Below are 26,944 nucleotides of genomic sequence, written 5' to 3'. Positions count from 1 at the left end.
GGGGCTGCGCCTCTGAGTTCGAGATTACACACTTGTAGCTCGTCAGCAAGAATACGGGAGAGGAAGGGCACGTTTGGACAGTGCTGGCTTCATGCCTAGGCCCATTAAAACAGGGGCCTGATTTGTAAAAGGCATTCAGCAGTCACAAAAGACCCAGTGGAGTCAAGGCAGGCAACTCGTTGGTCATGATCTAGCAAAGTGCTTGAGATCATGCTTCATGTATGCAAACAGCATAGGCTCTTGAAGGAACCACATGAATGCGCGCTTTGCTGAGATGAGGCCACATGGCAAAAGGACATAGGGCATCTTTCCCACTGACTTCAGTGCGTTTTGGGTCAGACCCGTAGGCCATGTCTATGTTATGTGGACAATCGATGATGCTGTGGTTGATCTTCTGGAGTTTGATTTAGCCAGTCTAGTGAAGACCCTCTAAATCGAACTCAGAGCCTCCTCCCTCCCCCTCGGCACCGATACTCCTGTTCCTCATGAGGAGCAAGGGAAGCAGATGGGAGGCCTCACCCTGTGTGGATGGCTATTTAAGATACGTCACTACAGCGACATAATTAACATAGCTGGCGTTGGGTTGACCTTCTGCTCTTGTGTAAACAAGACCTCTGGAACTAAGTCTGGAGCCTTCCAAGGGATAGAACTGTAGATCAAGCCATTTTAGGACAAACAGAAGAAAATACCCCTCGCTCCTTTGTAGTTTACTTTTCATCGTTTTATTCTTGTATTTGTACAGCTATACTTTACAGAACGCATTAATGCAGTTTAGACACAGCCCAAACCCTGTCTCCCGAGACTGTTCATAACACAAGCATGTAAAATAAGACCGAAAATAAAAAGACCCAAAAAACAAAATATTTCCCAATAAACAGTTCTGCCAGAGGACTCTTTGCAACATCAGGCTGTACCTTAAAAAGGAAACTGGGCTCATATAGTTCATACATTGAAAACGTCCATTGAAAAGAAAGGCACCGTGCGAAACACATTTTACATATATACAGACTGAAAACAAAACAAAAAATTACACTTTATTATTATCTTAAATTCCTTCTGCAGCTTGGTTGGTTTAATACACACTTTTTTTTGTAAATTGTAAACCTTCACTTGCAAAAAAATACAAATACACTGATGCATTTAGACAAAATATTTTCTTACTTATACAGATGCAATACTTCAAAATATCTTGGTAAGTGCTCTATCACACTAAAGAGTCTCCAATCAGCATCTGCCTGCAGATGCTAACTCAAGCCTTTAATGCATTTTATATATTTTTAATATATCTTTAAGGTCTATATATATTTATTTTATATATATATATTTATATTTATATATATATATATATTTACAACTCTGCCATAGATTCCTTCACCTTTGGTTAAAAAAGTTAAAGCCCTCTCTTCAATAGTACACACAATTCTTTTCTTCTCTTTAAAAGAGCACACATTTTGCATACAAAAAGAAAGCAAAAAAACCCAAAAAACCCAACAACGATAAACCCAACTGTTCCCGTATATTAACATTACATTCCTCATCTTCAGACTGTGAAGGTTAAACTCCAGAGTTTATCAACGCTCCACTGCACAGACGTTTCTATACATATTTAAATCTCAATAAGTTCTTTTAGTTTCACATACCTGGGAAAAATAAAAATAAAACCCGTGTATTTTTTAATATTTTTTCCCACCTATCTGCTCTATGGGCTTAGAGGCACTCCATCGTGTGATGAAAGTTTTAAAGTGTTACAAGTATCCTTTGGATATCTTCTCCCCTCCACACGCACGCACACGCACGCACACGCACACGCACACGCACCCCTCCCCTGGAGAAATCCAGCAGGCTTTCAGCACGCCTTGGGCAGCTCTGGGGGCAGCTCCGCCGTGGAGACGCGGTACTGCACCTTGGTGTTCGTGATGGCGCCGTGTTTCTGTCGGAGGTGGAGCCGCAGCTGGCTTTTGTGACGGAAATGCAGGTTGCACTTCTCGCACTGAAACAGAAAGGATGGTGGGGGTGGGGTTAGCTCAAAACTCCACAGAGCCAGCTGTCTTCTGGCTACATACACATGACCCTCCACCTCCCGTCACTGCGCTGTCGGGGTCACGTCACAATCATTCATTAATGGGGCCTCCCAACACGGCGTGGGAGTGTATTTTACAGATGGGAAACTGAGGCACAGAGAGGTGAACTTGCCCAAAGCTGCACGAGGCGTCAGTGGCGGAGTCAGGAGCTGACCACCGGCCTCGTGTGGCCCAGGCCAGCACCTGAACCAACAGCCTACCCTTCTGCCACAATTGAAAAATATCGCTGTCACTTTACACAGCACTTGGCCTGTCCCAGAGCACCCTTTGTTGGGTGATGCGCAGGATTGTCCTAATTAATTACTGCACAGGACTCCCAGTATCCTGGACACTCCCTTTCTTCAGGGGAGAAAAACAGCATGTGAGAGGTGTAAGTGACCTGCCAGAGGCCACGCAGTAAGTCAGTAGCAAAGCTGGGGGTCCACATTCACTTGCTTTAAAGCACAGCTCCACCTCCTGTAAGAGTCCAAGTGGTTTTCCTGTCCCCCTCCATCCTAACTATTCCTACCTGCTGATACTGCCACAGAGGCTCCACAGCACAATCTCCCTTTGGGCTGGCTGGGGGCTCCCAAGACAACACATGGGAAGGGGCAACTAAATTGATTAGGGGTTTGGAACGGGTCCCATATGAGGAGAGGTTAAAGCGACTGGGACTTTTCAGTTTAGAAAAGAGGAGACTGAGAGGGGGGATATGATCGAGGTCTATAAAATCATGAGTGGTGTGGAGAGGGTGGATAAAGAAAAGTTCTGTATTAGTTCCCTAAATAGAAGAACTAGAGGACACCAAATGAAATTAATGGGTAGAAGGTTTAAAACTAATAAAAGAAAGTTCTTCTTCACACAGCGCATAGTCAACCTGTGGAACTCCTTGCCAGAGGAGGCTGTGAAGGCTAGGACTATAATAGAGTTTAAAGAGAAGCTAGATAATTTCATGGAGGTTAGGTCCATAAAAGGCTATTAGCCAGGGGGATATAATGGTGTCCCTGGCCTCTGTTTGTCAGAGGCTGGAGAGGGATGGCAGAAGACAAATCGCTTGATCGTGTCTTCGGTCCACCCTCTCTGGGGCACCTGGTGCTGGCCACTGTCGGTAGACAGGATACTGGGCTAGAAGGACCTTTGGTCTGACGCAGTACGGCCGTTCTTATGATGCTTTGTGGTTTGGGGCCACTCCCGGCCCCAGTCCACGGGTGGGCAATAATTTTCGAAGGGAGACTATTCCAAAGATTTTGGTAAGTGGTCAAGGGCTGCACTTTTCTAGGCTATTATTGGAGGGGGCGCGGGGTCTGGGATGGAGTTGGGGTACAGGAGGGAGCTCCGGGGAGGAGACCGGGGTACTATTGGGGGTGCAGGATCTGGGAGGAAGCTGTGACTAAAGACACACCGTGGCACGTGGCCGTGGTCGCCAGCCCCGAGAATGATGAGACATCACTTACGTGGTACGGCTTCTCTCCTGTGTGGATTCGAAGGTGACTTTTCAGCGTCTGCAGGTGCCGGAAGCGCGTGCCACAGATTTCACAGGGGTAGGGCTTTTCGCCAGTGTGGATTAGCACGTGAGCTCGGAGGTGGGCCACCTGCCGCAGAAGAGACAGCGTCACAAGAGGGTCCCCCTAGGCACGCCCGCCACCCGCTCTTTTCATTCAGACCACGTTCCTCCTATCAATCCACAGGCTTCAGGGCACCAGCTAGGCCACAGCGGGGATCAGGAAGAAATCCTCCGCCCTGGCCCTGGCCATGAGAGGAGAGACACCGGCGTGGACGGACTGTTCGCTACAGCAGCCTTTTCCAAGCCCAATGGATGGCTTCACCTAATAAAACAGCTTCCCTACAAGGAGCCACCATCTTCGTGACCAGAGGACGTGGCCAGAGTCTGGCCCTTCTTACGCAAGCGATCATTACTCTCCCTTCAGTACAGAGTCCTAGGGGAGACGCCATGGACAACAGCGAGTGAACGTTCGCGGTAAAACCCGCCGAGCACCCGAACGGCTGGCAGCACCCGGAGAAACGGGTTTCATTGAGAAGCCAACGGCCTACTTTCATTGATCTACCAGGGGCAAAATTCAAGGGGGTCTGTATTCAGGGGCGACAGGTGAGAGGGGACACAGGAGGACACCAGCCACGTGACCCCGCCCCCCCAGCCTCCAACCCCTCCTCTGTCCCAGGGCCCGCCTCTTCCTGCCCTTGCTCCGCCCCCCTTCCTATTCCCCACTAGGGATGTAACAGTGGAGTCGATTAACGGATCCGCAAAAGTTAATGCTACAGACGACACACGTTTCTCTCCCCCCGCAACCAGGACATTTCTTTGCAGGCTGGCCTGGAGACCCGGCTCAGTTCTGACTCGTCCCAGGTCCGGGACCTACCCCCGCTGCGGCTCTGCATTTAAAGCGTATTAGGAGCCGGGCGCGCAGGCAGGGGAACTCAGACCCGCCCCCCAGACACGGGCTGCTGCCCCCCTGCGCTGCTGCCCCTTTATCAGAGACAGCCCACAGGGCAACAAGCAAGCGGCCCACAAGAGGAGCAGGTTTTTAAAACTGGCTCCCCTTACGGACCAGCTCCGCCTAGCACCCTGTGCTGCTGCCAGCCCCACCCCCAGGGACTATAGAATAGTTGAGTAACCAATAAGAATTCATGAGATTACTCGACTATTCAATTAACCGATATTTAACAGCCCTGTTCCCCACTCTTGCTCTGCCCCTGCATTGCCCCTTCCCCCAACCGAGAAGGCCCAGGGGACTAGCGGGGCTGAGGGGGCTCGTGTCAGTAGTGGGGGGGGTCCTGCTCCCTGCCCCCCCGAGCAACACAGCTGGAGGAGCAAAGCGAGCGGAGGCCACATGCCTTGACTTCTCCTGAGTGTGTGTGTATCTGGGGGCGGGCTTGGCCGCCTGGTGCGAGTGCCAAGCCCTGAGCTGCTCAGAGCCTCTGGCCCCGCCAGACGGCCCTTTGCCCCTCCCATGCACAGCGTGGGGTGCATGTGCTCCCTGCCCCGCCCCCCCAAATTTCCCCCGGCTTGTATTTGCTCTGCAACAGGGCGGGATCATTTTCACCAGGCCCGGAGCCGGGAACAGCGCCCCCTTCGGGGCCTTTTCCGCATCACAGGCGTGGTGCGGAGCCCAGGCTACGGGCTGCTCTTCAGGGGAGCCGCAGCGCAGGGACCCACCTGGACAAATCTGGCTCCGCAGGTCTCGCACTTGTAGGGCTTCTCTCCCGAGTGGATGCGTGTGTGGGTCTTCAGGTTGGCCGGCCGGTTGAACTGCGCGCCGCAGATAGTGCACCGATACGGCTTCTCGCCTGCCCAGAACAGAGACACACTGGGTTAGCGCACAGTGCCCCAAAGCTCCCGCTACCGGCCCGGCATCGCTCCCCAGTCCACAGGAGAGCAGCAACCGAGGAACGCTCTGCAAGCACTGGCCCAACAAAGCCCAGGACAGATTCTCTGCCACCTTCCAACGCCTCTGCTCTGCTTTGCTCCCCCTAGCTGGGAATTCCCTTGCTGTGTACGTGATGGGAGGCGGGGGAGAGTCCAAGGGGGTTCACAGTCGTCTTAGTCCAGTCCTACGTCAGTTTCACCGGAGGCCAGAGGGCAAGTTGGTCTGCTTTGCCAGATAAGATTAACGATCCGGCCCATCCTAGTCCAGCGACAAGCCGTATCCTCCAACACGATACTGCAGCTGGGGGAGGGGGGGGGGGGCAGACGGCAAGCAGAGACCCGCCTGGCTCTGTCCGTCTCCGAATGGCTTTCGATACGTTTGGGCCAACAGCCGGTCAGGCCTTTGGCAAAGTGAGCAAGGCTGCGAGACAGAGGATGGCTCATAGCCACGGAGTCAGGGGACAGCAGCCACGGCACGCCAGATTAATCCGCCTCCATTATTCCCACCAGCCACCGACATGAAGACCAGCTTCATCGGCTCTTTGCCCTTTGTGCATCCGTGGGGTGGATGCGGATGGGCTGAACGGTTCGGAGAGGGGAGGGGTGTTAATTTTTCCCAGGGTTGTGCCCTGAGAGCTCTGTCATTGTAGGGCTCTGATCCTGAAGGTGTTTAATTCTGTGTGTCTGTCTGGTCCCTTTCAGGTCAATGGGGACTATTTATACAGGTAAAGTGGGCACTTGCATTGGAATGGACGATCCAGCCCAACTGGAGAGGGAGGGAAGCTGCGTCTTTAACCGAAACTTCTTTTCTCCGACACGTTAGCTGGGTGTTGGTGTTCTGAGCATTAACCGAAACAAGCCAACACTCACCCACCTCCCACCCCCTAGACCTTGATCTCTTCCCTTTCTCATCTTTCACTGGGCTGGCTCAGACCACGTCATTAGTTCATGATCACGAGGGATTTTGCCAGGTTAGATGGCGCTGGATTTTCTAAAGGAAAACCCACCAGACTTTTATGCTAGGCAGTTTGAGAACACCTTGGGGCCAAGGATCCCAAAGTACTTTGCAAGATATTCCCCCCTAGGGAGGAAAACAAATATTTCCTTGTGTAAAGCGGAAGCACAAAGGGGTTAAGCCATTTCCAAAGGTGACCCAGGAGTTTGGGCTCCCAGGGTACAACCATCCCTTATCAGGGGCTGGCGGGTGCTTTGCCCCTCCCTGCATACTCAGACCAGGTCTTCACTACAGCCGAAAGTCGGTGTAAGGTACGCAATTCCAGCTCTGTAAAAAATGTAACTGGAGACAGCGTACCGTAAGCCTGGCTTTGGCAGCATCCTCACAGTGGGAGGTGGATGGGAAAAAAAAAAGCTCCTGTCAACTTCCCTTACTTCTCCTGAGGAGGAGGAATTCCAGCACCAAAGGGGGTGCTCTCAGTGTTTGATTTAGCGGGTCTTTACTAGACCCGCTAAATCAAATGCTGCAGCATCGATCCTCTCCGCAGTCTAGACATGGACAGCGACTCAAGGGCAGGATATGGATTCTGCCTTGCATATAGGCCTAATGGAGCAGTCCCCTGATCTGCTACTCTGGCACTCATGTGCCTTTCGGGACCTGCCTCGACACGGGCCCCTGGGCTGGCACCGGGGCGCCGGGCTGTACCTGTGTGAACGGTTTTGTGGCTGGCTAGGTTCCCCTTGTAGCGGAAGGAGGCCTGGCAGCGGTCGCACTTGTAGGGCTTATCGCTGTGCACCTGCAGGGAGTGCCTCTTGAGAGAAGCCTCCTCCGAGAACCTGCAGTCGCACTCGTTGCAGAAGAAGGCTCCGTTTTCTGTCGGGGCAGAGAGAGAGGCTGGGGTCAGCAATGAGGCCAGCACGTGCAGCAGCCCTCTCCTCGTGGACCAGGGCCAGGAGGGGAGGGGAGCCAACGCGTCTCACCAAGCGTCTTGCTCACGAGGGGCTGATGGAGTTGGGGGAAGCCGGCTGGGAGCATGAAATGAACAGCATGAGTCTCCTTCTCCTCACACATACACAGCAACCGCCTTTCCCCCCGGGGCTAGCTAACAAACCGACCGACCGGAGGCTGCATCTTCGTAACCAGAATCCTAGAACACTAGAACTGAAAGGACCCTCGCGAGGTCATCGAGTCCAGTCCCCTGCCCTCCCGGCAGGACCAAGCACCGTCTAGATCATCTCTGATAGATGACTATCCAACCTGCTCTTCAAGATCTCCAGTGACGGTGAGTCTACAACCTCCCTCGGCAATTTATTCCGGTGCTTAGCCACCCTGACACGTAGGAAGTTTTTCCTATTGTCCAACCTCAACCTCCCTTGCTGCAGTTTAAGCCCATTGCTCCTTGTCCTATCCTCCGAGGCCAAGGAGAACAATTTTTCTCCCTCCTCTTTTCAACAACCTTTTAGATACTTGCAAACTGCTCTCATGTCCCCCTCTCAGTCTTCTCTTTTCCAAACTAAACAAGCCCAATTCTTTCAGTCTTCCCTCCTCGCTCATGTTTTCTAGACTTTTCATCATTTTTTGTTGCTCTTCTCTGGACCCTCTCCAGTTTCTCTACATCTTTCTTGAAATGTGGAGCCCAGAACTGGCCACAATCCTCCAACTGAGGCCTAAACTGCGCAGAGCAGAGTGGAAGAACGACGTCTCGTGTCTTGTTCACAACACGTCTGTGAATGCAGCCCAGAATCACGCTGGCTTTTTTTGCAACAGTGTCACACTGCTGACTCACAGTTAGCTTGTCCACTATGGCCCTTAGATCCCTTTCTGCAGGGCTCCTTCCTAGACAGTCACTTCCCATTCTGTACGTGTGAAAATAGGAAGAAGAAGACGATGGAAAGGTTGCTTAATGAGGGGGTCACTGTATGTGAATTCCGAGCCCTGCTCTGGAGGGGAATTTGGGTTTTGAGCAGCAGATAAAAATCTTCCTTTTTTTCCCCATCATGCGGGGGAGGGAGGCAAATGGATTTCTGTGCCCGAGTTTGTCAAGATTTTTAAGCCTCTTTATCCACAAACTGCTCCCGTAGGGTACCTCTGCACAGCAGGGCTAAAGTCGAATTATGCTACGCAACTCGATCGGCGTCAATTGCGTCGCTGACGTCGAAATCACTTCATTCAGCTTTTGGCGCAGTCTACACAGCAGGACGTGGAAGGAAGAACACGCCTCCTCCGACTTCCCTCACTCCTCGTGAAATGAGGGTTACAGGAGTCGGAGTCAGAAGTCCTCCAGCTCGACATGATTTCGAAATAAAGGCCTGTCGTGTAGGCGCACAGTGTGTGATTTCGGAATCACATCAGTTATTCCGAAGTAACGCTGCTGTGCAGACGTACCCTAGAGACCGTTCCTGGGTTGATAAGCGAGGCAGGTAATGTGGCCATGTCCGAGTGTGGATTATTTCATTCGGGCTCGCCCGGCTTCCTTCCCCTCCCCGCGGCAATGCTGAGCGGGAGTGGCATTCTTCACTTCCTGTCCTAAACTGCTGGGCTGGTTGAGAGTACTTAGCATCACCCGCAGGGCCTGTGCTTCTTTAGAGGCCAAAACCCACTCCCAGGCTGGCTGTGTTCATCCGGTTCGCAGAGAGGTTGGCGAGCACATTGAGATCCACTTGGAAAAGAGGTGGCTTGAGCCGCTGCAGTTCCGATTCAGGATTTAGGATCAGCCCGTTGTACAGACCGGCCCAGCCTGCTAGCCCAGATGCAGACCCAAATGTGCCCAGAGTCCTGGGGTGCTGAGATGGGGCATTGTGGGGGCGGGGCCATCCCACAAGAGCCAGGGCGCCCCCTGTCGGCCAGCCGGAAGGCCAAGCGAGGGAGGACGGAGGCTGGACTTACCGCAGCTGGAGTCGGAGTATTCCGAGTGGGTCTCGCCCATTTCCTCTCCGAAGCCCGAGCTGGGGGTGTGAAGGCACATCTCAGAATGCTGGGGGGACTGGGGGCTGCAGGAGCTGCACTTGGAGGAATGCAGGTACAGAGGGGACTGCCCCTCGCTGCTCCGAGGGGACCCGTCCAGGGATCTGTGGGAGAAGAGCAACGTCCAATGTGACAACGCCCCGGCGCCTCCGGCAGCCCTGGCACGAGCGATACGATTACCAAGCAGACACTTAGAGAAGCGCTGGCTGGGGTCGGGGCCCCACTGAGCATGCACCAATCACGCTCCATTCTTTTACAGTGCCCACCCCCCAAGGACGGACCGCAGCACACTTTATAAATGTACCTCTTCGGGAGGGAAACTGAGGCACCAGGCATCAGTGAAGTGTCCTCGGCCAAGGAGTGAGCCAGGGAACTTGACTCCCCATCCTTAATGTGACCATCAGCTTAACTGGGTGTGGTTACACATTTGGGAAATGTACATTACTGGCTAGATTGGGGTGGGGATCCTACAACCGAGGGGCTGGATCCAGCCCCCGGCTTGCCTGGATCTGGCTCCCTGAGGTGCAGGGCTCCTCCCCCAGCACTGGGGAGCTGACACTCCAGCTCTGCGGCCCCCCTCCCACCCAGACCCCACACTCCCATGCCACTTCTGCCACCTAACCCCTCCCTCCGACCCCACACTCCAAGCCTGCTTCCCAGCAGCCCGTTATCCACACTCGGACCTCCTCATTTCTGGCCCCACCCCAGAGCATAGGGGAGCCCACAAAATCTACACGCCTCATTCCCCCAGGCTCTGGAGTGCGAAGGGAATGTGGGGTCTTCATTTTGCTTTGCAAATGCGTCAGCAGCCCCCGACCCAAAAAAAGTTCCCACCCCTCGCTGCCCTGAACTCCCTGATTTACATCTGCCAAGGAGCTGAGGCATGAGGCCGGTTACCCAAAGTTGGGTATTTCAGGAAGGATGTGGAGAAATTGGAGAGGGTCCAGAGAAGAGCAACAAAAATGATGAAAGGTCTAGAAACCATGAGCTAGGAGGGAAGATTGAAAGAATTGGGCTTGTTTCGTTTAGAAAAGAGAAGACTGAGAAGGGACATGACAGCAGCCTTCAAGTATCTAAGGGTGCGTTTATGCAGCAACAACACTGCGAAATAACTTACTCCGTGTCTACACGGCCGGCAGTTATTTTGAAATAATGTCAAAATACTGTCAAGCTGGAGGACTTCTTACCCCGACTCCTGTAGCCCTCATTGTACGAGGAGGAAGAGAAGTCGGAGGAAGAGCGCTCTATTGTAGATGCTCCCAATTTCAAAATAAGCTATGCAACTGACGCAGCTCAATTTGCGTAGCTTATTTTGAGTTATGCCCTGCTGTGTAGATGCACCCTAAAAGAGTGTTACAAGGAGGAGGGAGAAAAATTGTTCTCCTTGGCCTCTGAGGACAGGACAAGAAGCAATGGGCTTAAACTGCAGCAAGGGAGGTTTAGGTTGGACGTTAGGAAAAGCTTCCTAACTCTCCGGGTGGTGAAACACTGGAATAAATTGCTCAGGGAGGTTGTGGAACCTCCATCACTGGAGATACTTAAGAGCAGGTTACACAGATGTCTATCAGGGATGGTCTGACGGCGCTTGGTCCTGCCGTGAGGGCAGGGGACTGGACTCGAAGACCTCGCGAGGTCCCTTCCAGTTCTAACGTTCCATGATTCAATGATTTACCCAAAGCCATAATAAAACCCAGCAGCCCTGCCCGGAGTCCCACCTCCGCACGGGAGTTTTCCTTACCTGTTCACAATGTTGTTGAGTCTGCTGGCTTGTGGGATTGTCGAGTCTTCCCCATTGATGCTCAGCTTGGCCGGGGACTGGACCTCTAGGTTCTCAGCTTCCATGGACTGCTGACAAGACGACACAGACATGTAGGAGCGAGGTGAGAGAGTCCCGGCCTCGTTCTGTTCGCCACCGTCCTGCTTGGTGCTCTGGTTGAGGTTGTTGAGGACGATGAACTTGTACTTCTTCCAGTTGCAGGCTTTGGGGTCGGTAGGGCTCTTGGTGCCCAGCGAGCCGGAGCCTTGACCAATGCGGGCGTTCTTGCTGCTGCTGGACTCGGTCGGCGAGTTGGGTTGGCAGTCCGACTTCTGCGGGCTCTGCGGGCTGACGAGCCCCTTGCGGTTCATGGAGGTGTTGGTTGAGTCGAAGTGTTGGCTTATCTCGTCTTCGGAAGAGGTGCGCTCTTCTTCTTTGGCCGCTTTGTCACAGGGGAAATAGGGGTTGTTTCGGGCCGACGGTGCGACAGGCTTAGGGCCAGTGGTGACGCTGTAGGGCATGTCGCCTCTGGCCTCCTCGGCAGCTGCCTCTTTCGGAGAATAGACGGTAGCGTGGCACGTGGCTGAAACGTCGGTGACGACTCTGCTGTAGTCAGTAGGGATGGTCCTGGAGCCATCACACGGCAGCACTCTCTCCTTTGGGAAAGGGTTGGCCCTCGAGATCTCCGGCAGGGGCATCCTCGCCTCCCTCAGTTCATCATCTAAGAGGAAACCATTGACTGGAATGGGGCTGTATCCCGGGTAGGAAAGGGGCGGTCCAGACAGACCACTGTACAAGCTGGAGGCAAAGGCCCGCCCATCGCAGAGAGACATGTTTCGGAGAGGCATGTTGTTCTCAGACATGTCCCTGCTCCTGTAAGCCATCACCTCCGGATGACCCAGCATCCGGCCCGTCAAGAACTCTTCCCTGGGCGTCTTCACCGCGGAGACCATCTCGGCTTCGCTGCAGGAACGACGGAGACAAAAGGGAGGGCGTTACAACTCGCTCCCTGCCTCTGAGGCATCAGCGGTGTTGCCAAAGTCCACCCTGTCCCCCCGTACCCCCAAAGCCAGGCTCTCCCACTCAGCCACGGGTGTCTCACCTAGACTTGACAAACCTTCGGCAAGTATCCACGACGTGCTCCATCTGCAGGTAGAGCGCGGTGGCCATGACGGCCATGATGTTGCTTTCCCTCAGGTTGAGGCGGGAGGTGTACATGAAGTCCAAGAGGATGCAGAACCCCTCAGGGTTGATGTCCGGGTCCAGATTGATGACGTTCAGATTGCACTTGAGCTGGTCGGTGAATATGCTGTAGAAGAGGCCGCTGCAAAGGGAAGAAGGGAGGGGCGGGAAGAGTGAACCCAACGTTGCAAGATTTCGGAAGAAGAGAGGGAAACTTAGAAGAGGGGACTTATTACAGGGGTTCTCATGGACTCTTGACTGCCGCTCTTCTGACGTTGCTTCATTGGTAGATGGCTCGGAAGGAGGCCCTGGGGTGGAAAAGCTTGGGGGCTCGGACCTTAGCTAAAGATTTGCCCCCTGGAAATCCTCTCGCTCATCCCATACTTCTGTCGCCGCTGACCTAGCATGAAATTCTTCCGTTGGGTCCCCAAAATTACACCACGTCTTCTCTGCTGCTCCTACCGGCCACAACCGCCTCCTTATCCATACCTCAACTGCTCACAAACGCCCCGCCATCCCACTTGAAACGGCTTTACTCCCTTGTCTACATCTCTGAAGTTCTTTCGCCTCCCTGTGTGGCCCTGTGTCGCCTCCCTGTGTGCCTGTGTGGCCTCCCTCGGTGGCTTATTGATCTCTGAAGCCCCCCAGGAAACACTATGGGTACGTCTAGACTGCAAGCTTCTTTTGAAAGAGAGCGTTCACACCTCAAAACCGGATCGAAAAAGCCATCTGTTTTTTTGAAAGAGAGTATCCAGACTTCACGGACGCTCTCTCGCAAGCAAGCCCTGATTGCTATTCACAAAATGGCCACCAGGGCCCCTGTGCTTTTTTCGATTGCCTCGTCTTTCGAAAAGTGTCCCTGTTCTGCGTCCACACATGCCTTTTTTCGAAAGTGCTCTTTCGAAAACAGCATTCTTCCTCGTCGTTTGAGGTTTACCAATGTCGAAAAACCCCTGCGTTCTTTCAATTTAATTTCAAAAGAACGCAACTGCAGTGTGGACGCAGGTGATGTTTTTTCGAAAAAACAATATGGTCTAGACATACCCCACGGGTGCCAAAGGCACCCCGCTCTCGCACTGTGATAAGACATTCATGCAGAATGCAAATTGTGGGCGCTTTGGGCATTTTTCCAGGCCAACCGCCTCCCATTTGCTTCGCGTTGGTGCCACCTTATCAAACAAGGCCCAGCCATGATCCCCATAAAAGTGGCATGTGCTTTATTGACTGCGTACAACAGGGAACGGATCAGTCAAGGGAGAACATGCTGAGTAGACGTTCTGGAAAAGAGGAGATTGGGCGGAGCAACTTGATTCAGGTCTTCCAATACGTGAGAGGCTGCTATAAAACACGAGGGGAGGAAAGAGCTCCCCTCTTGCCACAGAGGGCAGGACAAGAGGCCAGGGGTTCAAACGACAGCAGAGTCGAGTGAGTTTTCCCGGAGATTTAATCTAACGGTAGGAACAGTCGGCCAACGCAACAGCTTGGGAAGTCATGGAAGTGCCTTCATGGGAGGTTCTCCCAAGTCAACTGGACAACAACCGGTCTTGGGTGGTTCAGCCACAAGAAATCGTGCGTCTTGGCAGGAGGATTAGCCTGGATGACCCCTGAGGTCCCTCCCAACCCCCTGCTGCCAGAAGTTCAATGGGAGAACACTACTACACTTTTACAATTCACTGAGATGTAGACTGTGGAGCTACCGGAGATGAGTGACTCCACAGATGGGGGCAGAGAGCAGTACTGGGCGCCAGAGGCTGTCTTCCCCACGGCCTGGGAGGATACCACGCAAGGCAGCACGGCGCGGAACACACCCCTCGAACCCCTTGTTACCTGCAGGCCATGAGGACTGTTTTGTGGGCTCTGAACTGGTCCCGGTTCACGACGATGACGACGTCGGTGAGGATGTCCCGGCTCCGCAGGCGGTTGAGATTGAGCAGGACATCGCTGGCGTGGCGGGTGAACTGGATACAGCTGTCTGCCGGAGAGGCCATCTTGACTCTGCCTGGAAACGGAGAAGAAAAAAAAAAAAAAAACAGGTCATGAAGCGGCTTTAGAAAGGGTCGTACAGCAGGGCCAAGAGGCGACGCCAGCGCGTAGTGTTGGTTGGTTAGGGCAGCCACAAACCCTCGGCTGGAGAAGACACAGCAATCGAGGGTGCCACCGCATTTCAGCCTCCATCTGCAGGAGGCCTGAGCATGATGGTCCCCAAAGGGGCAAGAACTGGGGTGGGGTCAGTGGGAGCCCCATCCACCTCGCTGGGGGGTGAACTCGACAGCCCCTTCCCAGGGACCAGGTGGGCAGCTAAGCCATCTCCCCATCACACCTCTACCCAGGCCTGCTCCTGCTTCCCCTGTGGCTAAGCCAAGAAGGGCAGAGCAAACCCCGCACGCTCATCTTCTGCAATGACTAGACAACATGCTTTATGCCTGGTCCTTCAGCTCAGATACTTAGAGTTACTCAGAAAGATCCCATAGAAAGCTACAGACACTCAGCACTCCATAGAACCCTAGAACTGGAAGGGCCCTCCAGAGGTCAAGTCCAGTCCCCTGAACTCATGGCAAGACCAAGCACCATCTAGACCAGGAGTGGGCAACCTATGAAGCCAGGCTTTGACCTATGAAGCCAGGCTTCATGAACTGGGCTTGTTTAGTTTGGAAAAAAGAAGATTAAGGGGGGACATGAGAGCGGTTTTCAAATATCTAAAAGGGTGTCACAAGGAGGAAGGAGAAAATTTGTTCCTCTTGGTTTCTGAGGACAGGACCAGGAGTAATGGGCTTAAAGTGCAGCAGGGGAGGTTTAGATTGGACATTAGGAAAAAATTCCTATCTGTCAGGGTGGTCAAATATTGGAATAAATTGCCAAGGGAGGTGGTGGAATCTCCCTCTCTGGAGATATTTAAGAACAGGTTAGATAGACATCTGTCAGGGATGGTGTAGATGGAGCTTGGTCCTGCCTTGAGGGCGGGGGGCTGGACTCGATGACCTCTCGAGGTCCCTTCCAGTCCTATGATTCTATGATTCTATGAAATACTGGTCCATGGGCCAAATCTGGTCCGCCAGGCTTAGCTCTGGCAGGCCCCGACATGCATATTTACCTGCACATCCAGCCAATGGGACCTGCGATCGCTCGTACCTGCAGAGGTGCAGGTAAATATAACGGCAACAGCCCACAAGGGGCTAACAGTGGTGAATCACTGCTGTTTTATTACCCTTCATCTAGATCATCCTGGACAGATGTTTATCTAACCCGATCCTAGTAATTTCCAGTGATGCAGATCCCACAATCTGCATTACTGGAAATTACTAGGATCGGGTTAGATAAACCCTAAGCAATTTATTCCAGTGTTTCACCACCCGGACAGGTAGGAACCTCAACCTCCCTTGCTGCAGTTTAAGCCCGTTGCTTCTTGTCGTATCCTCAGAAGTCAAGGAGAAGCATTTTTCTCCCTCCTCCTTGTAACAGGTACTTGAAAGCTACTATTGTGTCCCCCCCCCCCCTCAGGTTTTTTTCCCCCAAACTAAACAAACCCCTTTCTTTGAATCTTCCCTCCTAGGTCATGTTTCTAGACCTTTCATCATTTTTGTTGTTCTTTCTCCAGTTTGTCTAAAAATCCAGCCCAAGGGATCTCAAACTGGGTATCCAAAAATCAGTGGCCACTTCTAAAGATGATTGGTCCAGGGCCGTGAAACAGTGGCTATATCAGGAACAGAGCATCCAGATCTCCCTGGAATCTAGATGACCTGGGACTCTTAGTTCTAGAAGGCTCACGTTGTTCCAGAATTCTGTTCCTCCTCCCTCGCCAGTTCTTGGTATGAATCTTTCCAAAATACACGTTCCCGCTTTGATCAAAAATGGCGCGGGTTGGGGGGGGGGGGATCCAGGCCTTTCCCAAAAAGCTACCATTCAGCACCTTAAATTCCACACTGGCAATTGAATCTCAAATGCCAAATTCCTCAGTGACAGGATTAGTTCCACTCCCTGCTCCACTGCCGGCGGTGAGATATGAATGGGTAATTTTGTACCGTGCAGCCACTCTCCTGAATACAAATTCCGGCTGGGCTTAATGGAACATTTCATTCAAACACATTTTTAAAAGCATGAAATTAAATTTACATACCCAATGCCTCAATTCACAGCCCAAACGCTTCTTTCAAACCTACAAAGCAAGCACATGAAAACAAACAGCAAATTAGTTCGGAAATGTAAATTGGCTAGGGTAGGGGGCAAGCTTGTTGTTTTGATGTAACATCAGCAGGCGAAGAGCAGACGGTAAGAACACTTAGGTTAATTTGTTTCTCCCAGGACAGTATGTTCTTATTGCAACCACAGGCTTGGGGAATCTAATCATAGACTATTCCACACCTTCTACTCCAAACCATGAGGGTATGCCAAACAGCGTTTTGTATCTGTGAGTGAGAGACTTGAGGGTCGCTGAGGAGGGAACAGGAGTCAAACAAGAATTCTCTCACCACTTCTTTCAGAGATGCCTCTCCAATCCCCAATATTTCCAGTCCTTTCTTATCTCATTGCATTACACAGGGCAGCAAAACTCTGCCCTCCCTTCCTTGATTCTCCCCAGAAACCTGTAGAGAGTCAAGAACTATTCTCCTTCATAGTCACCATTGCTCTGAAGCTTTCAAAGCACTCTGGAAATATAAAACACTGAAAATTGTTAGAGACTGGGAAACCGAGGCACTGAAAGATTAAGTAACTTGATCGAGGCCACAAAGCAAGTCAGTGGCAAAGCTGGAAACAGAACCCAGAACTAGTCCCCTCTCCAGCTGCTTGGAAGATGGATGATCTTTGTCTCCACCTGCTGGCTTTGGGGAGTTAATGCAGTTAGAAATTCTTCTGTCCTTTCCTTTCCATGCCAAGAGAATTTTTGTTTTCTTCTTACCGGCATGAAGACAAATACTTTCCCCCCAGCGTTGGCTTTTACATTAAAAAGGGGGGGATGAGCATCACTGCTGTTATTTGGCTTTTCAGCTATAGCCATAAACCTTCCCATGCCTACTAAAATGCATACCCAGAGATTTATGGGCACGAGCAGGAATTGGTGTGATTGTTAATATGCGAAGACAAAATCCATGTCAGGCACTCTTCAAAGCTCTTCTGAACGTGAAGGTCCCACAGGGTGACTCATTTCCCCAAAGCGGCAGACTGTGACCTTTTTTGTACAGCCCACTGTGCCAGCCTCTTTTCGGCATTCACCCGAAAGCCAAGAGATTTACAGATTGTCCTAGCCACTGGCCAGGTCCCAAAGCTCCCCCACAAAGGGGAAACGTGTAAGTGATATACAACCCGGCCGGATTCTGAGCTCAGCCGTGCCAGTGTAAACGCCAGGCCTGGCAACCGGCTACTGGACTCACAGGGGTCGCCCCTGGCTCCCAGGCCCCCACCACATTGGCAGCACCCACCCAGACTCGCTCTCTATGGGGGGGCCCTCTGTAAACCCCCACAGCTGGCCTGGGATGGGCTGCTCCAGACAACAGACCTGACAGTCCAGTGGCTTTTGCCAACAGAGGGCCATTTCCTTGCATTTTGCAACAGGTGCTGCCTTCAGCCTGCTGCTGGGATGGAGAAAGAGGGGGCTGCCCCCATCCCCAGACACCCCCCCATATTAACCAAGCTACATGCAAATGAGCCCCCCCCCCCGCATCCACCTGATCTCAAGAGAGCAGCACTAAGGAGACTGTAAAGATTTGATGGCTGATAGATGGGGGGGGGGGAATTTCCCATATGAAATCTATGTAACTGCCCCCTCCTTCCCCCCCCCCCGAGCCTCCTGTTCTGGGGGGGCGCTTTCCAACCCCCCTCCCGGGCCCCAGTCATCCCTGCTGGCTGAAGGGAGGGGCGAGGAAAAGTCCCAGAGGCCACCCCCAGCCCGTGGTGCGGTACCTGGCCAGGGCGGCCCAGCCCGGGCCGGGCGCGCTCCGTGCTTGGGGGCGTTCACACGGGCGGCCCGGCAGCCCCTGGCAGCTGAGCGCCGGGGAACGACACTGCGCGGCGATTCCGGGAACGCGCCGGCCGGCTCCCCGCAGCCTCCCACGAGCCCTGTTCGAGGAAGCCGGCCGGGAGCCGAGCGCGGGGCAAGGCGAGCCCGGCCGGGCTGCAGCCCCGGGCTTTCCCTCCCCTTCTCCCCAGGACCCGGCTGCAGCCCCGGGCTTTCCCTCTACACCCCCCCCCGACCCGGCTGCAGCCCCGGGCTTTCCCTCTACACCCCCCCCCCCCCGGACCCGGCTGCAGCCCCGGGCTTTCCCTCCCCCCCCCCGGACCCGGCTGCAGCCCCGGGCTTTCCCTCTACCCCCCCCCCCCCGACCCGGCTGCAGCCCCGGGCTTTCCCTCTACACCCCCCCCCGACCCGGCTGCAGCCCCGGGCTTTCCCTCTACCCCCCCCCCCCCGACCCGGCTGCAGCCCCGGGCTTTCCCTCTACCCCCCCCCCCCCCAGGCACTGCCCCCCACCCCCCCCCCCCGGACCAGGCTGCAGCCCCGGGCTTTCCCTCTACCCCCCCCCCCCCCCCCAGGACCAGGCTGCAGCCCCGGGCTTTCCCTCTACACCCCCCCCCCGGAGCCCGGCTGCAGCCCCCCCCCCCTCTGGGCTTTCTCCCCCCCCCCCCCCCCTGCAGCCCCCACTCTCCCCCCCCGGACCAGGCTGCAGCCTGCGCCCCAGGCTTTCCCTCCCCCCCCCCAGGCCCCGCCGCCGCCGCCCCGCCCCCCCCCCCCTGCCCCCCAGCTCAGCCCCCAGCTCCCCCCCCCCCCCCCCCCAGGACCAGGCTGCAGCCCCGGGCTTTCCCTCTACCCCCCCCCCCCCCCCCCCCGGACCCGGCTGCAGCCTCGGGCTTTCTCCCTACCCCCCCCCCCCCTGCCCAGGACCAGGCTGCAGCCCCCGTCCCCCCCCCCCCGCTGCAGGCTGCAGCCCCCCCCCCCCCCCCAGCTGCCCCCCCCCCCCCCCAGGACTGCCCCGCCCCCCCCCCCCCCAGCAGCTGCAGCCCCCCCCCAGGGCTGCTTCCCGCCCCCCCCCCGCTCTGCCCCACCCCCCCCCCCCCCCCCCCGGACCAAGCTGCTGTCCCGCCCCCCCCCCCGGGCTGCTCCCCCTCCCCCCCTCCCGCCCCCCCCCCCCGCTCAGGCTGCAGCCCCCAGCTCCCCCCCCCCCCCAGGACCAGGCTGCAGCCCCAGGTTTTCCCTCTACCCCCCCCCCGCACACGCTCAGGCTCCCCCGGACCAGGCTGCAGCCCTTTTGCAAGGCGACAAGCGGGGAGCCCCGCGTGGTGTCCGGCCCAGGAGCGCACAAGGGGCCGCGCCGCGTCCGGCTCCTCTTTCCAGCCGGGGGCTGGAGCTCCGCTGCTGGGCCAGGGGGGTGGGTCCGGAGGTCGGTGCTCGCCTCCCCTTTCCAGCCCCGCTTCAGTCGGGGCAGCGCTCCGGGCCGGCGACTTCTCCCGCTCAGGCGGCCGGGTGCGCAGCCCCCCGCCTGCTGCCAAGCCAGATGCGGGGCGCACGGGGGGAGCCGTTCGCCCAGGGCGCCGGGTGACCGCAGCAAGCGAGCCGGGATAGCCCCGGGCTGCCCCGCTTCTGCCCGCTAGAGGGCGCTCCGCCACGGGCTATTAAAGAGCCCCCCCCCCCCCCCATATTTGTAGCATGGTTATAGGCAGCGTCCCAGGGAGTCCCTGCCCCTGGGCTTGCTGGGTCCTCTGGCTGCATGGACCCCAGGGCTTAGCCTCCCCTTTGCACCTGCCCAGTCAGAGGGCAGGATCCCCCCTCCCCCCAGAGGGGAGAGGCTGCTCCTAGGATAGAGGAGGGATGTGGACTGCAACCCTGGCCAGTTAACCCAGGCGTTAACATTCACAGTTACACACAGGGTCCCGCTACACCGGGAATCAGTTTAGAAGCCAGCTCCCTGCGCACACCGGCTCCTGGGGAGCCCCCGGCCGCCCTGCGCCCAACCACAGAATTTTCTCCACGGGTTACTTATTTAACCATCTCTAGGACCAAGGCCTTCCTGCAAGCGCTCCTGCCCGGAGCTTTCGTTTATTACAGAACAGCTCCAGCCCAGGGGCACGCCAAGGTCCTTGAGCTGGGAGAGCCAGATTTCATTCATTTAGTAGCCGCTCCTGGCCAACAGGTGTTTTAATTAATTAATCATAACCAAACCAAAGAAACATCTCCCAGAGTCAAATCCTGTGTCAGCAGAAATCAGAGGCTTTGGCTACTGCTCCCCCTCCTTGTCCCTTCTAGGGACTGAGTCACTAGCAACCGATTAAGCATTCCGGGCACTCTTTCACTCTGGTCCAATTTCCTGCCCGCAAACAAATGTTTCTAGGAAATGCAATACATTACAGGGATGGGTTTATTATCAGTATTTGTAACCAGGAAAACTGCATATCCCCTCTGGCACTGCAGGGGGCCACAGAGACCGTGGATATCTTCCTTTGAAGATTTTAAACGGGTTGCAATTCTGAATCCAGTTTCTCAGCTGCACGTTACAGTTTTCTTCATTTAAAAATAAAAAAAGGAAGGGAATACCCTTTCAAAATCCTATTTATAATGCCACGATCTTGCTCAGCATTAATGAAGCGGGAAAGTCACTAAGCATCCGTGGGCAGTGAGGAGTCAAACTTTTTTGCCCCCCAATGCATCCGCATGAATCAAGTCTACACATTAATTTTTAAACATGCATACAGAGAGGTTATTTCAACTGAAGTCAATGGAGTGACACTAGGGGAAAGGTGGGCCTTTATCTCAAGCATCATCATGTACTGTTTAAAGTAGCTTAAAAAGAATACATTACCATAACTGCAACTTTGGACTGTGGGTACATCCTCAGGTGTACTGCAGCTCTCAGACCCAGCAAGTAAATTTAGCCCTCGCCGCTGCTTCTAGTGGCCGCTAGCACACATTACATTTGTTTAAAATAAGAGTGTATTTTGGGAAGATGCCATGTAAATTATCTTACAGAACACCCAGTGCTGTGACTCAGGGAGAAATCTCTCTCCCGTGTGAGCAATTCTGTAGTGCATTAATCCAGAACCTCCCTGTGTTGTGGTAAGTACAATTCATGTCTTCATTGTGTCTGACTGACTAGTAATAACTGTAATTGGAGGTGAAAAGACTAGCCTATTACAAAGACCGGAGAGAAAGCCAACCATCAACCACTATTCCTCCCCTTCTAGGAAATCAATTTCAACTGAGGTTTTGAAATGGTCAGAAAGGCACAACACAAACCTTAAACTTTCAGTTTCCAGCTGTAAATGGAAATGGAGAAAAATCTTGTGCATAGGGCAATAAAAAAACAAAAAAAAACAAAAAAGCACACGCACACACCCCCCAGCATTGCCTAAATTGGCCGCCTAAAAAAGTCGAGTCTCAAAAAGTTTACTAACATTTAGATGCTTGGGGTCACCCTAACGCCAAACCTTTTGAGATAAAACTGTCCAACATGGAAGTGACAGGCTTTGCAGTAGTTTTACTAGTCACTCAAGAATTGTTTAAAACTAAATCAGTACAAAAATATGGGAGTTCTTAAAAGACGGGTCTTGATTACAGATCCCCAGACTTCACTACAAGCCAGAATGAAAGATTGAAAAGGAGGGACTCTTGTCAAGTCAAATTTTCTCCAAATTTAGTTTTTAAACAAAATGTTCCAAAACATAGGAGCCACTATTTTAAAAGCTCCAACTATAAACATCCCCGAGGCAGAGTTTGCATGCCAAATATTGCAGCACTGGGAGCTAAAAATGTTTTTTCCTTGTTCAAGAGGAGAAATATAAACAAGTAACTTGCATATTTAAATTATTTTCTCTCTCATGTAAAGCTCCAGCAACACATTAAAAAAAGTTGTTTGAAATAGGATTTTTAAAACTTGGCATTAACTCCTTAATTAAGTTTTTCCACCTGCATTTACACTGGTGTTTGGAAAACACCTTGACAAATACTATATTTAAGACTTTCATATAAACTAGTAGATTTGCTGGTATGTGGGATGTGACTGAAATCTTAAAAAAAAAATAATACATAATGTTGTGATACACGACAACCTATGTTAGGCAAAGATTCAGGGACAGTAGATAAACACCACAGATAGGAAATGTTTTAGATGGGATTTCATGAAAATATCCAGACAAGAGCTCTAGATAGTGATATCAATAACATTTTAATAGGTACTTGCTTGTTTTCAGTTGGACTAGTCAATTAGTTTGTGGCATGTGTCTATATTCTTCGTTGCCAATTTTTGACTAGGTAGCAGGTTTTTTGGAAGTACTGTATTCAGCATGTTTTTGGATTTTCCCAGCTTGACAGATCAGCTGCAACCAGCAAAAGGAATTTCCAAGGAAACCACTAGATGGCACCCTTTAGCTTTGTTGTATAAATCTTAATTTTCCCTCAGAAAATAAGACACCCCTGTCCAGGCAGAACATATAATTTTGTCAATGTAATTCTGTTCCTCTTAAAACACGTCTGAACAACATTATTATTTTTACGAGCGTTTCCATCCAAACAATGTTTCTGCTGGGCTTATTTTAGACTCAGAAAGAACTCTTAAAAGTCCTCAATATTTAGACAAGCCGAGAATGCTAGCAAAATTCAACAAAAAAGCATCATACATGCTTTTGGAGTTCTCTTTGATAATCATCTCTCATTCAGAGTTTCTTCTCTTTAGAATAAAGAGTAATCAGTGAAATGTCATTTCTTCTCTGATTGACTCAGGCAGTCAAAACAGGAGGGTGAAGGATGGAATTGGAATAGAAACACATCACTAGGGATCTTTGGCCTATTTTGCCCCTAAGTATTGAGAACTTTCCTAGCCATGAAGTCTGGTCTTCCTGGAACAATGAAAGAATCCATTCTTCTCCAAGATCCTTACACAGCCTTTCAATATTTTAATCACTGATTACTTGACAAAAAGAAGCATTTGAGGGCTTCTCTAAAATGATAGTTTGCTGGTTGTAAAACACAGACAGTTGTAATGCAGACTGCAGGTCTTGCTCCATGAGAAAAAAAGTTTTGCCTCAAAATAGTTCTGAAGGGGTTTCTTAGCTGTAAAACAAGCCCTTCCGACCTGCTGGAAGGAAGCTGGCATTTATTCTGAAAGCACTTCACCTTCAATACAATATTGCAATAATTATTCAAGTTTTAAAACCTCAGGACAAGAATCCAGATGGATCTGATGACAGGCTAAGGGCCCAATCCTGGAGTCAGGGAAAACCTTTTCTGGAGCCCATGAGAATTTTGCCCCTAGTTAGAGGTTGGAGATCACCATTCTAGATCTCCTGAACTCCCAAACCAAGTTACTTGCTGATCCTGCATGCAGTGAAGTCAGTGGCAACACTCACTGATGTGGGCTTTTTTTTTTTCCCCCATACTTGCTTTTTAGATTTTTCAGACCAACCCCTTGTGTATAAACACACTCAGATCTTGGGCAGAATGCTTTAAGAGTCAGATTCAAACAATGGAAGAGAAGCCACCAATTGTCAAAAATGGAGGATTATTTTTTATTTCCCTCCCCTCCCTCCTGGGCAATCAAGTCTATTTCATAATATTGTAACAACAACATTAACCCCCCCCACACACATACACACCATACACATCCAAAAAGCGATTGATTCCCTTTCCGACCGACAGAGGTCGCTGCTACTCCACACGCCACAATTTAAACCACTAAGTTTTCACAACAAACTCTTCTCCTCCCCCCACCTTTTTTGGGGGGGAGGGGGAGGGGAAAGTATTTTGACATCAAGTCACATCTGTCATTTACACAACAAACTAACTGGAACTCTCAATTAAAAAACAATCAGAGAGACAGTACGGATCACCTTTCCCTCTCCATCCCTCCCTCTTCCATTCCCCCAGCAGAAGCTATTTTCTTGGACACATTCCTGTGAAGGAGGCACTGCTGCCAGTTCAAAATAATAATCCTTTAAAGAAATTAACAAGGTTAGGTGTGAGGAAAACGAAACCTCCCCTCTGAGGGCCCTGGAGTTTGATTGTCTTTCTCCTCCGGCTTGTCCTTACAGAAAGCAGAAGGGGTTTTGCTCTCATTTTCAACGGTCAAACAGCATCAGCAACCCCTTGACAAGATCCCATGTGTCAGCAGGCATCAGTTCAGCCTGGCTGGGGGAGCTATAGATTTCTAAACTCCCCTCCCCCCGCTTTAATCCAACACCCTCCCCCAACTACACACACACAAAGTTGGCCAGTTTGCACCTTGCATGGGGCGGGGGGGGGGGGGGATGCGCGCACTTTTGCAAAGCTTTGAGATGTCTCCTGCTTCTCCTCCAAACTCTCCCCCCTCCCCTTTTCAACAAACCCGCTTGCTCCTCTTTCAGCTGAGCTGCTACCTCCAGGAATAGCGTGTGGAAAGAGGCCAGGGCTGCAAATTCGAGCTGGGGTAGCCAAGGGGGAGGAAAACAAAGGGCACTGTCCCTGGCTACTGTTTTATTTTAAACTGTTTATTTAAAAAAAAAAAAAAAAAGTCTACAGGAAGAGGGCAGCCCGCGTCTCCTGGCATTGCAATCCGGAGCCATGCGCGGTTTGTGTTTACATTCCGCAACAGCAAGGGGCGGTGGGACTTTAATGACACTCCTCAACTAATTGCAAAGCCATTCGAGATCGCCCGGGTTTCCTTTAGTCCGAGTGCGGAGGGCAGAAATTATTTCGCCGGGTGGGTGGACTCTTCCCCTTCCCCCCCCCCCGCTGGTGATAATCCAAATCTTTTACAGCTCTAGAGTAAATCAGTAGCCAGATTTTTTTTAAAAGTCTCTTTAAAGCACATACGTCTGGGTCAAAAATGCTTTTATTTCCCTGTCTCCGGGCAAAAATCCAACCTAGGGTAGGGCAGTTATTCTAGGAAACACACACACACTACTCTTTTTTTTTTAAAAGCAGAATAATGGACGTTGTCCGTTCAGGTATAAGTAAGCGTCGATCCAAGAACCAGACAGACACTTTGCACAATTACTTTTGGATCCCCCTGAAAAAAATCTCCCGCCAGGCATATCCAGTCATCCTCCTTGGGTTGGCAGAACCGGCCAGCCACAAGTGGCCAAATTCGCTAGCCCTTTTGCAGTCATCTAGGTGCATTGAATTAGGAAGCGGGGGACCCAACATACAAGCACAACCGAGTTACGGTGTCAACGCCTCCCCATCAGAGTCTGGAAATAAAATTCGGACTATTTTAAACCCCCCCCACCCCCCACACCCTGCGCGTTGCAATCAGCCTGTCTAGTCAGGGAGTCCTGCCTGGTGCGTGTGCATCTGATCATCAGCTTCCCCTCTCGGAGATGTTGCAACGTGGAGGAAAAAAAAAAAAACCAAACAAACAAAATCCACAGAAACCACCCAGCCTTTGGGGGACAACCTTAAGTCACGCAAAACCCCAAACACCGCAACATTTACTGCAACACCTCTCTCCCCCAAAACCCGATCTCTCGCTCGCCGCCCCTCGGACACTGTCCTGTCAACATAGTCGCCGTCACCCCGAGAGCTGCCCGGCCCCGCAGCCAGGCGGCTGCAGGTGCAAAGCCGCGGAAGGCAGGTTCATCCCCCAGCAGGGACGGCTAAAAGGTTCCCAATGCAAAAATAAAATAAAATCATCTCTATTCAAAATCGCCTTTGCACAACCGCACCGAACCACAAGCCCAAGGGGGTGTTCAAACAGCACAGGGGGGGCCGGGCAGCGGGGCCACGGCAAAGCGGCCGAGTTTGCGCGGAGCATTTGTTGTTGCAAATCTCTGCTCCCTGTCACGGACTCGGCGCGGCTGGCTGGCGGTGGAGCAGCGCCAGGCGAGGGAAGCCTGCGCCGAGGCGAGCGAGCAAAGCAGCAACGCGGAGCCTCCGCGCTCGGGCTTAGAGGGGGACGCAGCCCGGGAGAGGGGAGGCGGCCCCGAGCGAGCCTGCGAAGAGTAAGCGCAACAACACCGCACACGGCTCGGTACAACACAGAGGGGGGGAAAAAACAGCCCGACGTGCAGCCAGGGCGTCGCAACCCAGACTGCGTGCTCCGCCTGTCACCCTCAGGCGAGCATTCCGGCTCGCTCCCCGCCAGCCATGCCTCTGCCCTATCTCCCCCCCCCAAACACACACGCACCCCTTCCCTCCCCCCCCAAAATAAAGCCACGCGCGGCCCCTCCGCCAGCCCCCTCTCCGGACACCTGCCACGCGAGAGAGGGAGGCGAACACGGGGACACAGAGAGGCGCCTGGGAGCCAAGGCCACTGGGCAACCTCCAGCCCCGGCAGCATGAAAGGGTAAAAAAATCAGCAGCAGCAGCGGCGGCGGCAATAGAAGCAGCGGCGGCGGCAGCAGCAGCAGCAATCACCTGGTCTCCGGGCTTTCCTAGAAACTCCTTGCATCACCACTTCTAAGAACCCCAGTTCTAAGAATCAACAGAGCTCAATTCTCGGAATTTGAGCGGCCGACTCTACCACTGCGCCCAGCCCAGGGGAGGCCACAGGGCACCTTTCCTCCTTCGCTCCCCTCCCCTCCAGAATCCCCCCTGCCTGCCCCTTGTCCACGACCGCCGCGACCCTCCGCAGCGTTCCCCGCCGGGACCTCCACCCAGCAGCGGCGCGACGAGGGGGGCTTGCAGCCAGGGGCTAGAGGCTCCCCCCGCGGCCAGTGGTAGGCTCCAGTGTCTGGAGTCACGTGGGCCC

General features: G+C 53.0%; 1 protein-coding gene across 7 annotated transcripts; it reads right to left on the bottom strand.

Annotated features, from left to right (window-relative positions):
* Positions 1-699: 699 nt before the first annotated feature.
* On the bottom strand, positions 700-26,709 carry BCL6 (BCL6 transcription repressor). 7 transcript variants are annotated; one of them, XM_075938228.2, is made up of 11 exons: positions 21,520-25,521; positions 21,086-21,183; positions 16,417-16,455; positions 14,130-14,301; positions 12,223-12,444; positions 11,103-12,083; positions 9,287-9,468; positions 7,106-7,273; positions 5,236-5,366; positions 3,515-3,652; positions 700-1,990 (listed from the first exon to the last, which is right to left on the bottom strand). In XM_075938228.2, exons 4-11 carry the CDS (start codon positions 14,288-14,290, stop codon positions 1,847-1,849), a joined length of 2,127 nt encoding a protein of 708 aa, XP_075794343.1. In that variant the 5' UTR covers positions 14,291-14,301; positions 16,417-16,455; positions 21,086-21,183; positions 21,520-25,521; the 3' UTR covers positions 700-1,846. The 7 variants fall into 7 exon arrangements, with proteins under 7 accessions (XP_075794343.1, XP_075794342.1, XP_089636828.1 ...); XM_075938227.2 differs by lacking the exons at positions 21,086-21,183; positions 21,520-25,521 and adding an exon at positions 26,611-26,709; XM_089780702.1 differs by having other exon boundaries at positions 21,086-25,521.
* Between the last annotated feature and the right edge of the window lie 235 nt (positions 26,710-26,944).

Source organism: Pelodiscus sinensis, chromosome 10, assembly GCF_052426305.1.
Source record: "Pelodiscus sinensis isolate ZL-2025 chromosome 10, ASM5242630v1, whole genome shotgun sequence".
Taxonomy (NCBI): Eukaryota; Metazoa; Chordata; order Testudines; family Trionychidae; genus Pelodiscus; species Pelodiscus sinensis.
Note: the sequence above shows the minus strand (reverse complement) of the source record. Positions and strands in the feature narration are given on the sequence as shown.